Source organism: Lucilia sericata, unplaced genomic scaffold (assembly GCF_015586225.1).
Source record: "Lucilia sericata isolate MDLA Ls3-8-SP2 unplaced genomic scaffold, ASM1558622v1 Contig001398F_arrow, whole genome shotgun sequence".
Lineage (NCBI taxonomy): Eukaryota > Metazoa > Arthropoda > Insecta > Diptera > Calliphoridae > Lucilia > Lucilia sericata.
The window spans coordinates 87,205-102,500 of record NW_023995336.1 but is presented as its reverse complement, the minus strand read 5'-3'; the positions used below and the strand labels follow the sequence as shown (position 1 = coordinate 102,500).

Sequence of the window (15,296 nt, the reverse complement as noted above, 5' to 3'; positions counted from 1 at the left end):
GCTCATCTAAACCTTCACTATCACTCTCCTCCATTCCCTCCAAAACAAATTTAACATTAACTGGTAAATCAATATTTAACTTTTGATACGCTTCGATGGCATGTATCCAACAAAGAACGGGACCTTTGTCATCAGTCGAACCACGACCCCATAATTTGCCATCTATTTCGGTTAGTTCGAAGGGTTCGGTGGCCCAGCCGTCTTCTTTAAGTGCGGGTTGAACATCCAAGTGACCATAAATCAAAACTGTATTTTTGTTTGTATCCTATAAAGAAATTCAATTTAGAAATGGTATAACTGTAATAATATTTTAAATTATACCTTTCCTATTGTGGCCAATAATACTTTAGGTAATGGAATTTCTTCTCCATTAGCTAAGGTTTCTTTACCAATATCAGCCAATCTGGTTTCAGCTCCTAATTCTTTCAATTTATCTTCAGTCCATCTTACCATACGTTCAACTTCTTCACGTTTTTCAGGCCATACCGAAACAGATGGTATGGCTACAGCAGTTCTTAAGGCATCAATATATTTCGATTTATGATCATCTATAAAACTGTAATAAAAAATTATATCTGGAGCTGGACTAGTACGTACTTGAATGTTTTATTGTATTGCTATTTTTTATTATCTTAAGTTTTAAAATAATATAAATTTTATTAATTTCTTTATTACATTAAATATTATTCTAAACAATTTCATGCTACTTACTTAAATAACTGGTTAAGATCACTGGGTAGTTCGGACATGTTTCTTTAAGGGTTTCACACTCTATAAATAAAATGTTCTATTTATTTAATTAAGTCTTTTTACTATAAATGTTAGATTGTAACTAAAAAAAATTATGTAAGTGCTTTATATATAAATTTACAAATAGTTTAAAGTGTTTTAGGATTTTGTTGTTTGATAATCAATTGGAATAAACTATTTATTGATAAACCGACAAAAACAGATATTAATATTAGCATTGTTCGTTAATATTTTTAGTAAATGTAATATTTTTGTATTTTTGCTTCTTGCAGGAAATTTTCTATAACATATTGATTTCTATGAAAAATTTAAGTCGCAATCCATTATTTATTTACTAAACATCTACTGATTCAAACTAAAAATAGAGATATCGAACATTAGCATATTGACAGAGAAATGATCAGTTTAAGATTAAGAAGAAGGTTAAATAATTGAAAAATGTTAAGCCTTTATTTTAAAGTCAACGAATTGGACTTTCAGATAACAGATTTTATAAATATAACATCATTTTGGGTTCAAATATCTTGAAAACAAGTAATGAAGAAATTATAAGGCCAGATTCACAATCAGCGCATCTCAATCCTTTAGAAGTGAATGTTTTGGTCTCAGGAAATCGACTGTATTCAAATTTCGTTGGCCTGTGTAATTACTATTTTAATTGCCGGTCGAGATCACTTTTTTCAGACATTCTGGGGGAACATTTTTCTACTATTTGCAAGAACTTAATATTTTCCAGAATTATAGACCTCTATTTTTTAATACTAATCACTTTTTAAGATACAAAATCACAGAAAATAAAGTCTACGATAAAATTAGAAATGTAATTATTTTTTGTTTACATTTTACAAATCCTACTGAAATATATACAAAAGCTTAATATTATGAAAATCTATACCTACTATAGATGGCAATTATAAGTGTTACCAACACAGTGCTTTTTGTAACTTAAAGAAACTTTAAAGTGAAGATATATTATTATAATATTAACAATATTTTAATAACAAAAAATGATCTAGACAATAAAATTGGTTCCATATTTTATGAAATTTGTTAAAATTGATGATATGTTTGGTTTCCTACAAACCTCTTAAAGTAATATTGTTTGTAAATTTTTCTCTATTTAGTGCTTTTTAATGTTTAAAACATTGACAAGGCTGGCAATCAATCATCTGTTTAAAATATGAAGAAGAAATGAGCAAAAGCAAAAATTCGATAAATAGGAAGGAGAAGTAAAAAAGAAATTTGCGATGACATTTAAACATCAGTCTTTAATTTGCTATTTTCCTAAAATGTTTTGGTGAAAATGTGCTCTATAATAGTGAAAAATTAATAGAGAAAATAAAAAAAGAAATTGCAAAATAAAATCAAATATTTAACCAATAAAAAAATCCATTTTAAAGAAATAAGCGTATATTATTAAAAAGAATAAAAAAAGTTGAGTAAGAATAAAAAATATAAGAGAATTTCTTCAATACATAAATATAAAAATTCCATCATTAAATAATCGAAAAAAAAAAAAGAAATACGTACATACAATCAAAACGCCAATTAATAGCTTTTACAGCCAATGAAGTGTGAGGTTGAAAATAAAAATTTTGATATTTTTAAGTAAATAAATAAACCTCTAAAGAGTGAACAACCATTTTAACATATATGATTAATTACGGAAATTGAAAAGAAATTGGTTTTTATAAATAGATTAAAAATAAATTGTGGTCTGTGTGATTGATGTTTGTTGCCTGTAAAACAAAAAAAATTTATCCATATTATTTAAAATTTCCATTGTTACAATAACAACAACAACAAAAAATAAAAGAGGAATAAAATAGAAGCCTCTTTTTATTATAACAACAACAACAAATAAAAAAGTTCTTAGTAAAAAATTTTGATTATTGTTGTTGCTGCTTGTGTTTATTTTTATTTTTTCGGCAATTGTTTTGTGTTTTACTGCTTTTTCTCTCCATTTACATACTTTTTACAAAAACAACAAACTATTATTTATAACAACAACAAATTGAAAATAAAAACAAAAGAAAAAAATCGTTTTGCACCGTGGTGTTATTTTACACGAAGTAAAATAAAACTTTTGTTTTAAATTTTGGAATTAGAGTTGTTTATGCCGAATTTTTACAACAGGTATGTTATGATTATATTTATTTTAATATTTTATGTATTGAAGAAAACCCAGTAGAAAGAGTAGAAGAAGATTCAAAGAGTTTTCGATAGGACAAGCCTGGAGACTTTTGTTCCTAATTAAAAACATTTGAATGAAAAGCATACTTAGTAAGTTAGTCATTGGCATGTGGGATAGAAAGAAAATATATTCGATTTGTGGTTTCCTGGGAACTTAATTATTTCCCAAATTAAAATCATAACATATTTCTTAATAAAAACCATCAAAGAGAGAACAACGGAAGTTTTGGAAGACTTTTTAGATTTAGGCATTCAGAAATCATGCTGCTGTTGCCTAATATAGAATCAGAAATACTGCAGGAAGAAAGAGTACAATTGCTAAAGTTATACCTGATATTAAAAGCAGATTCTCGAGCTATATTAAAATCGTTCTAAGAAGGAAATTGTTTAGTAGCGTTTTAGAAGAATTGGTTAGAAATAGGTATAGAGGAGAATTTGTAAAGGAATTAAGAGATTTATAAAAGATTTTAATGTTTGGTCTAAGAAATACACAGAGATTTATACTTTATTTTTATACCACAGTCTAAAATACACCTGTCTAATTGTTTGTGTTTAGTAATATTAACTCAGGTACACTAATTAATTGTACAATAATGAGAAACTTAAATAATTAGCATTGAATTACAAATTAAAAAGAAAACCACGTTTCAAATATATTTTGAATTTTAGGAAAAATGAATTTCAACTAAAATAAATATAATAGATTCAAATAGCAAGTTCTTCTACTGGGTTTTATAGTTTAATTTAATAAAATTTTAAACAAATGAATAATTAAGTAAAATTACATAAATTTTTTTAGTTCATCTTAGTATTTACCTACAATATTTTTGGTTTTGATAGTATTTAACATTTCTTACAAAATTTGACGTTTGTTTTTCTATTTCACTAAGTAACGCATTTATCAATATTGTGATATTAATACCTTAAAAACACCCATATTAAAATTTCTACAAACATTTCAAGGTGAAGTTTAAAATAAAAATACATTGGACTAATTTTGAGCATTAATATTTAAGATATAAAATTGACAAGTGTAATTTGTAGTATTAGGAGATAAAAAATATATTTTTAAAAGCCTTAATTCAACAAAAGTAAACAATCGTTTTAATGATCTTGATCTTAGAAATTTTGATTTATTATTCAATTAAATATTTTAATTTCTTATTTTTCAAAAAAAAAAAAAAAAAAATTATCGATCAATCAACACCGAATAGAGCGAATACAATATAAACAAAAAACATTTTCTATTTTATTCAACTAATTACATTATTATTTCGTTAGTGCCACCAGCCAAGGTGGCGCTGTCAACAAAATATTTGCCATCGTTGACTTGGACCTTGCTCGATTTACATTTCATTCTTTAATCAGCCATAGTCGTAGGTATTATTTTGTTTTTAATTATTTTGGCAATTGTCTTTTGTCGTTAAAAATGTTTTGTTGATCTTTAGATATTATTCCTTTCAACTAAATTTACTTATTGTTTGTTTTTCTTACTTTAAATATAATTAATTGCTGCCAGAATTGAATGTGTTTTCTTTTAAAAGTAATTTATATTTTTATGTTTATTTCTATTTTTAATCATGACGATTTTGTGATATAGACCTACAAATTGCTTGATATTTCTATCTATCACGTTTGTCCTCTATAATTGACATTTTATAAGAAAATGGCGGGAAAGTCATAGACTTTTGCTTAAACTTTTTTCAAAATGTTTTGTTTTATGCACGTGTGGCTTTAATAGGTAACTGTAAATTTAGAATGTGTCAAATTTATTACAAGTTTTAGATGTTGTCTAAACCAAAAAAAAATATTTTTGCTGCATTCTCATGTAATTGCTAGAAACATCTGTTGTTATCCAAACATTTAATATCATAGGTAGACAGATGGATATATAGATGATAGATAGATAGATAGATAGATAGATAGATAGATAGATAGATAGATAGATAGATATATAGATAGATAGATGATAGATAGATAGATAGATAGATCGATGATAGATAGATAGATAGATAGATAGATAGATAGATAGATAGATAGATAGATAGATAGATGATAGATAGATAGATAGATAGATAGATCGATAAGATAGATAGATAGATAGATAGATAGATAGATAGATAGATAGATAGATAGATAGATAGATAGATAGATATAGATAGATAGATAGATAGATAGATAGATAGATAGATAGATAGATAGATAGATAGATAGATAGATAGATAGATAGATAGATAGATAGATAGATAGATAGATAGATAGATAGATAGATAGATAGATAGATAGATAGATAGATAGATAGATAGATAGATAGATAGATAGATAGATAGATAGATAGATAGATAGATAGATAGATAGATAGATAGATAGATAGATAGATAGATAGATAGATAGATAGATAGATAGATAGATAGATAGATAGATAGATAGATAGATAGATAGATAGATAGATAGATAGATAGATAGATAGATAGATAGATAGATAGATAGATAGATAGATAGATAGATAGATAGATAGATAGATAGATAGATAGATAGATAGATAGATAGATAGATAGATAGATAGATAGATAGATAGATAGATAGATAGATAGATAGATAGATAGATAGATAGATAGATAGATAGATAGATAGATAGATAGATAATAGAGATAGATAGATAGATAGATAGATAGATAGATAGATAGATAGATAGATAGATAGATAGATAGATAGATAGATAGATAGATAGATAGATAGATAGATAGATAGATAGATATATAGATAGATAGATAAATAAATTTAATAAACTATAATTATTCAATGTATAAAACAAATACTTAATTTTGTAAATTGTTTATCAATCTTATTTTATAACAAAAAACACGGGCTTTAAATCAACATTTGAATATTTAAGTTTATATTATAAAGAATTAAGGTTTTTAGTTTTTTCTATCATAATTATTACGTTGAATAATCTTATCATATTGCGACCTTAATCTATCGAATTCATTGAAAACTTATTAAGTATCAAAGGCTTTAAAAATACTTGAAGGAAAATGTTACTTTAGTAATGTTCCTTTTCATATATATAAAATATATTATTTAAATATTTAAACAGGGGCGTCTTACTTCCTTAAAAAGTTGTCATCATAGACATTGAATATGTATATTGAATGTCATGTTTAAGGAAATATCCTTGAGACGCATTTTATAGTTGTACATACTTCATTATTTCTCCTTACTTTCTCAAGAGCAATAAAATGACGTGATTATTATTTTTAGTATTTTTTTTTTATTATTTTTTTCATTTCTAAAAGGATTTTTATAACTGATTTCACGTTTTAAAGGATACTTGCTCTAGTTGAAGGACATTTATAGAAGTTTTTGATAGTTGGCAATGAAAATAAAGCTGTAAAAATTTTAAATATTTATTTATACGTCAAATATACATAAGACATCTTTATAAATGTTTTATTTAAAAGGTTTACAACATTAAAAACAATTTTATCTTATCATATATTGACAAAATACCAAAGTAACAAGGGTGTGGATTATTGTGGGAGTTTTAATTATTTTTATTCGAAGTACAGTGTTGCTATTTAAAAAAATTTTAAACTTTTCTTTAAACAATTTTTCTTATCACTATATTGGCAATATTTCATTAGATGATCAAAAAGATTTTTTATGAAAACAAAATTCTTTATCAATTTTATTATAAGTGGAACCGTGGCGTCTGCTTGAATATTTGTTTTTATTTGGGTAAGACAATAATTTCTTTAAAAAGATTAGTATAACCAATAACTCTTAAAGATTTCGTGAGCTAATCTAGGAAATAAGTATTTGATTAGAAACTTTTTTATTATCATTTTCATCGATTTTAATTAAATGTTTATTGTTCACTTTGAATTTGTTTTATAGATCCCATAGAATATTTTGAAATACATTATAGGGGATATAAATGTTGGCTATAATTCCTAAAATCTAATTAATATTACTTCATCAAGAAGTTTTCAACATTTCCATTTTGGGAATCTAATAGCTTTCTCGACTGTGATTACTAAACCGCAGTGTGTTTGTGTAAATGTTTGAAAAAATAAATTGTATTACATCTTAATAATATTACATGTAAATAGACAGTTGCTAATACTTATGTTCAACATTTAACATGACCTTGAAGATATTGATGTAAACAATTATGAAAAAGGGTCAATGACTTTAAATAAAATTTTATTTATTTAAAAAGTTAATAATTTTATACATCATAGCATGTTAAACAAATATTATTAATGGAATTATAATTAATGGAATGTTCCAGCTATGGAATACAATTGATAGTGCTATTGTGCAATAAGTATTAAGAAATAGTCTGGACTATATTATAGATTTCACCATAGAATAGTGCCTATAAAGATTATAGATTTCACCATAGAATAGTGCCTATAAAGAACAGTCCATAGTCTGAACTATAAAAAATAGTCTGGACTATAGAACGGTCCATAGTCTGGCCTATAGAACAGTCTATAGTGTGGACTATAGAACAGTCTATAGTGTGGACTATAGAAGAGTCTATAGTCTGGACTATAGAACAGTCTATAGTCTAGACTATAGAACAGTCTATAGTCTGGACTATAGAACAGTCTATAGTCTGGACTATAGAACAGTCTATAGTCTGGACTATAGAACAGTCTATAGTCTGGACTATAGAACAGTCTATAGTCTGGACTATAGAACAGTCTATGGTCTGGACTATAGAACAGTCTATAGTCTGGACTATAGAACAGTCTATAGTCTGGACTATAGAACAGTCTATAGTCTGGACTATAGAACAGTCTATAGTCTGGACTATAGAACAGTCTATAGTCTGGACTATAGAACAGTCTATAGTCTGGACCATACAACACTCTATAGTTAGGACCATAGAATACTCTATAGTCTGGACTATAGAACAGTCTATATTCTGGACTACAGAACAATCTATATTCTGGACTATAGAACAGTCTATAGTCTGGACTATAGAACAGTCTATAGTCTGGACTATAGAACAGTCTATAGTCTGGACTATAGAACAGTCAATAGTCTGGACTAGAGAACAGTCTATAGTCTGGATTATAGAACAGTCTATAGTCTGGACTATAAAACAGTCTATAGTCTGGACTTTAGAACACTCTATGGTCTGGACCACAGAACACTCTATAGTCAGGACCATAGAACACTCTATAGTCTGGACCGTAGAACACTCTATAGTCTGGACTATAGAACAGTCTATATTCTGGACTACAGAACAGCCTATATTCTGGACTACAGAACAGCCTATATTCTGGACTATAGAACAGTCTATAGTCTGGAAATAGAACAGTCTATAGTCTGGATTATAGAACAGTCTATAATCTGGACTATAGAATAGTATATAATCTGGACTATAGAACAGTCTATAGTCTGGACTATAGAACAGTCAATAGTCTGGACTATAGAACAGTTCATAGTCTGGACTATAGAACAGTCTATAGTCTGGATTATAGAACAGTCTATAATCTGGACTATAGAATAGTATATAATCTAGACTATAGAACAGTCTATAGTCTGGACTATAGAACAGTCTATAGTCTGGACTATAGAACAGTCTATAGTCTGGACTATAGAACAGTCTATAGTCTAGATTATAGAACACTCTATAGTCTGGACTATAGAACAGTCTATAGTCTGGACTATAGAACAGTCTATAGTCTGGACTATAGAACTGTCTATAGTCTGGACTATAGAACTGCCTATAGTATGGACTATAAAACTGTCTATAGTCTGGACTATAGGACAGTTTATAGTCTAGACTATAGAATAGTTTATAGTCTAGACTATAGAATAGTTTATAGTCTGGACTATAAAATAGTTTATAGTCTGGACTATAGAACAGTCTATAGTCTGGGCTATAGAACTGTCTATAGTCTGGAATATAGAACAGTCTATAGTCTGGACTATAGAACAGCCTATAGTCTGGGCTATAGAAATGTTTGTAGTCTGGATTGTAGAATAGTCTATAGTCTTCTCTATAGAACAGTCTATAGTCTGGATTATAGAATAGGCTATCATCTGCAATATAGGACAGTCTACAGTCTGGACTATAGAACAGTATCTAGTCTGGAATAAATAAAAGTTTATATTTTATAGTCTGAACTATAGAACAGTCTATAGTCTGAACTATAGAACAGTCTATAGTCTGGACTATAGAACAGTCTATAGTCTCGACTATAGAACAGTCAATAGTCTGTACTAGAGAACAGTCTATATTCTGGATTATAGAACAGTCTATAGTCTGGACTATAGAACAGTCAATAATCTGGACTATAGAACAGTCTATAGTCTGGACTATAGAACAGTCTATAGTCTGGACTATAGAACAGTCAATAGTCTGGACTAGATTATAGAACAGTCTATAGTCTGGACTATAAAACAGTCTATAGTCTGAACTATGGAACAGTCTATAGTCTGGACTATAGAACAGTCTATAGTCTGAACTATGGAACAGTCTATAGTCTGTACTGTAGAACAGTCTATAGTCTGGACTATAGATCAGTCTATAGTCTGGACTATAGATCAGTCTATACTCTGGACTATAGAACGGTCAATAATCTGGACTATAGAACAGTCTATAGTCTGAACTATAGAACAGTCTATAGTCTGGACTATAGAACAGTTTATAGTCTGAACTATAGAACAGTCTATAGTCTGAACTATATAACAGTCTATAGTCTGAACTATAGAACTGTCTACAGTCTGAACTATAGAACAGTCTATAGTCTGAACTATAGAACAGTCTATAGTCTGAACTATAGAATAGTCTATAGTCCAAACTATAGACTGTGTGTAAACAAAAACTTTGCATTACATATCTTTGCTATTCAAATTGCCTCTTATGTTGAATACCATTAATATTTTTGTCAACAACTTTTCACACAATTTAAAATATTTTATTATAAAAATTAAACTTTCATTCAAGTATTTTAATATAAAAAAATTCCAACTTACTCTTGAGTTTTTGCCGTCTATATTAACAAATTGAAAATCAAATAAATATTTATTTATAAAATTGATTCTGCTAATAATTAAATAAAATTCCTATTTCATCACAAAAAGAAATATGATACAAATTGTATGCGACAAGTATGTAGACTACTAAGTGAATTGTTGTCGTTCGTTGCTGGTCAATCAATTAAATTGATACTAATTTCTTATGATAATCAAAATATCATTTTTATCAAGAAACAGCAAAAGATAAATAAAAAAATTATAGAAAAGAAGAGACAGAAGTAATTGAAAAACTAAATAATAAAAACCACCCGCTGCTGGTTGGAAAAAGGGGAAAAATGTTTTTGAAAAAGCGAAAATGAAATAAGATATAAACGTTAATACAAAATTAGCAATCGTAAAGTAACCATTATTCGTGCATTATCGCTTGGCAGAAGGAGAAGTACTATACTTTAGATATCAAATTATTATAAACAATTTCATTTTATTACATAAAAAAAAAAAAAAAACAACAACAGCAGCAGCCGAAGAAGATAACACTTATAAAACCAGAGTAAAGATTTTTTTTAGTTTTTCTCCACACTTTGAATCTCAATGAAGTCAATTTGTTGAATAGAAGCAAAAGCAGTTTCTTTTTTGTAAAAAAATTTTATAAAATATTTTAAATTGTTTATTTGTTTTTCTATATTACAAGTAACATTTTATGTAATATTACACAAAGTTAATTATTTGTAAATCAAAAATTTACATCAATTAAAAAATGTCGGAAAATGTGCCGGTTTATTCTATATCGTATTTTTTAGATACGATGCATCCAGTTGCCACAACTAGTCCAACAACCGGAAAAAGATCATCGTTGGCTTCAACACAGATTGTGAGTTTTTTTCTAGTTTATATTTGTTTAATTCTTTGTTTAAAAATTATAAAAAAATACGAGTGATCAAAGTAAATGTATATTTAAAAAAACACTGCGATTTATGATAAACAAAATATTTTAATGGAATTATTTTACAACAGTGGGTTCCAACAATACGTTTAGTTTATCGTAAATATTTTCTTAATAATCAAAATTTTTAGTGAATGACGCACAGTGGGGAAATTGCGAAAATTAAACAATTTCAGTTTCAGAGTTGGATAATCTCTTAGTCTTAGAGAGTCCAAGACGTTGTAAAGTATACCTATAGGAGATTATGCATAAAGTATAATATTAAAGAAAAAATTGCAATATCAGATTTGAACACTTTTTGAAGAAGTTAAATGTGGAAATATATATTTTATATTCAAAAATCTTTTTGCAATATGCTAAACCCATATTTGTTTGTCAATCAACACAATCATCTGCTTAATAATTTTCATTATTATTTTCTGTATATCCACCATATATAATAACTTATATACAATTGAGATATTTTATTTGATTAATATTGTATATATTGATATTATAGGTTATTTGTTAAATAAAATAATAAATTAAATTATATACAAGTTGTTTAGTTTATATTAATTTTTTTGTCATAGTGATAATTATGCTAATTTTTAGTTGGATTTTGTTAAAGAATTTTGAACATCTGGCGAATGTTATTTAGTGAAATTGTTATTAAAATTATTTTTAATACATATATAAATAAATATAGACAAACTGATCTGTAATCATGACTATAGACAGATCTATGGTCATGATTATAGACTGATCTATGGTCAAGACTATAGATTGATTTATGGTCAAGACCAGTGATGCCAAGTGTAGGGATTTTTCCCTTTTTGTAGGGATTTTTTTCAAAAATTTCACATGTAGGGAAAAAGGGAAAGATTTCTTACTATTGTCAAATTGTAGGGATTTTTCAATTTCATAGTTTTTAACAACTAAAAATATACTCTTTCATGTATTAAACTTTTAAATTAAAAATTAAATCAGTTTTAAGTGTATCGTTAGTAAAAATTCCGCTTGTAATTTCTACAATAAATGTACCTACATATCGCTACAAGACTGGCATAATCCAAAATTCGGCTTTCTTGAACTAAGGTCTTCAAAACATGCGACATACTAAAATCTTTCATATAGATTTATGAAATTTCAAATATGTCTATTATTTTCGATGAGATCGATTTTTTGTAAACGTAAAAACTAAAACCCACGTTTTTGTGAATATTAGACAACTAAAAATTTAATTTCAATTTAGATGAGAAACATATTAACCTCAACTATCTGAATCTGGATTTTTAAAACCCCTTGATTTGTTTAAAAGTTATTAAAAAAATAGTTAAATGTCATTAAATATTCATATCCATTTTTCTTGAAACGACTTTTTGGATTATGCCAATCCTGTAGGGCGATATATTCTGACTCCTTATAGATAGAGTAGTCGGGGGCTTAATGCAGTAACTCAGGATTGAAAAAATGAATTTAATGTTCTGAAAATTTATAAAAGTAAACCGCAAAAAGTAAACGCAAAAGTAAACCTTATTTAAAATATTAATTTTATGAAAATTTTTTTGTTGGAGGCACATAAAATAAATTTTTATCACTGCCATAAATCTTTCAATTGTTTTTTTTTTAATCTTAACTGAAGAGTCAGGGTTGGAAGATTTGTATGATGTAAAATTGAAAGAAAAAAAATTTAAATTCTAGAAATTGCATTCCCAAAAATTAAACAAAATACATACATATATGTATATTATAAAACGGAGCTAATATTTTAGTTTTTGATGTTATTTTTGTATTTTTTTAAGATAAACTTTGAAAAAAAATGGAAAAAAGTAGTGTAGGGAAAAATGTAGGGAAAATAAAAAGTGGGTGTAGGGAAAAAAGGGATTTTTTCTCATAAGCGTAGGGATTTCTGAAAAAAATCTCCTGGCATCACTGGTCAAGACTATAGATTGATCTATTGTCAAGACTATATTTTAATCTATAGTTAAGATATAGACTGATCAATAGTCTAGGCTATAGACTGATCTATAGTCAAGACTATGGACTGATCTCTAGTCAAGACTATAGACTGATCTATAGTAAAGACTATAAATTGACCTATAGTCAAGATTATAAACTGATCTATAGTCAAGACTTTCTATATTTAACACTATAGACTGCTCTGTAGTTAAGACTATAGACTGATGTATAGCCAAGACTATAGACTGATCTGTAGTTAAGACTATAGACTGATCTATAGTCAAGACTATAGACTGATCTGTAGTTAAGATTATAGACTGATTTATAGCCAAAACTATATACTGATCTATAGTCAAGACTATAGACTTATCTATAGTCAAGACTATAGACTGATCTATAGTCAAGGCTATAGACTGATCTATATTGAAGGCTATAGGCTGATCTATAGTCAAGACTATAGACTGATCTATAGCCAAAACTATATTCAATACTACAGAATGACCGATAGTCAAGACTATAGAGAATATAGACAGAACAATAGTCAAACATATTGACTCATCTATAGTTTAGATTTAAGACTGATCTACTGCCAAGACTATATACTGATCTATTATCAAGACTATAGAATGATCTATAGTCAAGACTATACAGTGATCTATACTTAAGACTATAGGCAGTTCTATAGTTATGATGATAGTCTGACTATAAACTCATCAATAGTTAAGACTATAGACGCTTTTATAGTCATCATAATGGGCGCGTTTATTGTTAAGACTATAAACTAGTTTATTGTAAAGACTATAAACTGGTTTATAGTAAAGACTATAAACTGGTTAATAGTAAAGACTATAAACTGGTCTATGGTTATGACTATAGACTGTTCAAAGACAGATTGACTGATCTATAGTCAAGACACTAGACTGATTAATAATGGAGACTATCTATCTATAGTCAAAAATATCAAAAGTCAAGACTATATACTGATTAATAATCAAGACTATATACTGATCAATAGTCAAGACTATAGACTGATCAATATTCAAGACTATAGACTAATCAATAGTCAAAACTGTAGAATAATCTATAGTTAAAAATATAGACTGGTCAATAGTCAAGACTATAGAATGATCTATAGGCAAGGCCTAAACAATATTCAAGACTATCGGCTGATCAATAGTCAAGACTATAGAGTGATCTATAGTTAAGACTTAAGCTGATCTATAGGTAAGACTGTAGACGCGTTTATAGTCAAGACTACAGACTGGTTGACAATAAAGGCTATAGACTGCTCCCTAGATTGATGGACTGATCTATAGACAAGACAACAGACTGATCTAAAGTCTATAATATAGACTGATGTGTAATCGACTGATCTATAGTTAAGACTTTAGACTGATCTATAGCCAAGATTATAGATTGATCAGGACTATAAACTGATTTATAGTCAAGTCTATAGAATGATCTATAGTCAAGACTATACAGTAATCTATATTTAAGTTCATACAGTGATATATAGTCAAGACTGCTGACATTTCTATAGTCGAGATTATAGTCTGATACCGTAGGCGAGACTTTAGACTATAGACTATTCTATAGTCAAAGTATAGGCTGATTAATAATTAACAATATAGACTGATCTATAGTTATGTATAGACTGTACTAAAGTCATATATAGAATGATTTATGTTAGAGACTATAGATATATGGATTATAGTCAAAGGTATTGACTGGAGACTGATCTGTAGTCAAGATTATGCACTGATCAGATATCTATAGTAAAGACTATAAATTGGTCAAGTCTGTAGTAATGGTTATAAATGGTTTTAAAAATTTTTGCAAATGACAATGAAATTATAAACAAATTAGCACAATATTTAAATTATATGGAAATATATATCTAAGTCAAGTTAGTCATATTTTTTTAATATTGAAATATTTTTCAAGTGTGTCAATAACAAAACAAAAGAAACATTTGTTATTTGTGCTAAATTATTAAAGCAAATAAGCATTCTTAACTTAACAAATGGGAATATGTATTTCATTAAATCTAATGATGAATTCTTTGTAAAAAAAATTCTCAAAAAAAAAAAAAAAATATTAAATTTTGTTTAACAAATTATGGACCCAATGACCTTTAAATAAAATGTCTAAAAAAGAAAATAAAAACAATAAAATATAACATACATATGCAGACGAAAATTAATAAAAACTATATATTATATACCGTTTTTCATACATATATACATATATAAGAATCATTGCCAATATGTCTGCACGATTGGTACAAATATAGCGCAAATTTATTTTTAATTTCACATTTAACAACTATTTTTTTTTTTGTTTAAAATTATGTTACTAAATGCCGCTTAAAAAACAACTACAAAAAGAAAAATGTTTGTTTGTAAATTTAAATATTTTCATTTGTATTTTTTTTTTTTTTTTCTAAAATAACGTCATTTTTTAT

General features: G+C 27.2%; 1 protein-coding gene across 5 annotated transcripts in view; it reads right to left on the bottom strand.

The window, feature by feature from the left end:
- The window catches only part of LOC119611244 (cytosolic non-specific dipeptidase-like), a 2,874-nt gene extending 1,235 nt beyond the window's left edge, over positions 1-1,639 (bottom strand). The window contains exons 1-4 of one of the 5 annotated variants that reach the window (XM_037966763.1): positions 1,590-1,639; positions 712-771; positions 322-556; positions 1-265 (exon numbers count right to left, since the gene is read on the bottom strand). The exon at positions 1-265 is cut by the window's left edge and continues 269 nt beyond it. In XM_037966763.1, coding sequence (XP_037822691.1) covers positions 1-265; positions 322-556; positions 712-749 — 538 coding nt within the window. In that variant the 5' untranslated portion in view covers positions 750-771; positions 1,590-1,639. Of the gene's footprint in view, positions 266-321; positions 557-711; positions 1,376-1,400 lie in introns of those variants that run through there. The other 4 variants (XM_037966762.1, XM_037966758.1, XM_037966760.1 and 1 more) reach the window with 4 other exon arrangements.
- Between the last annotated feature and the right edge of the window lie 13,657 nt (positions 1,640-15,296).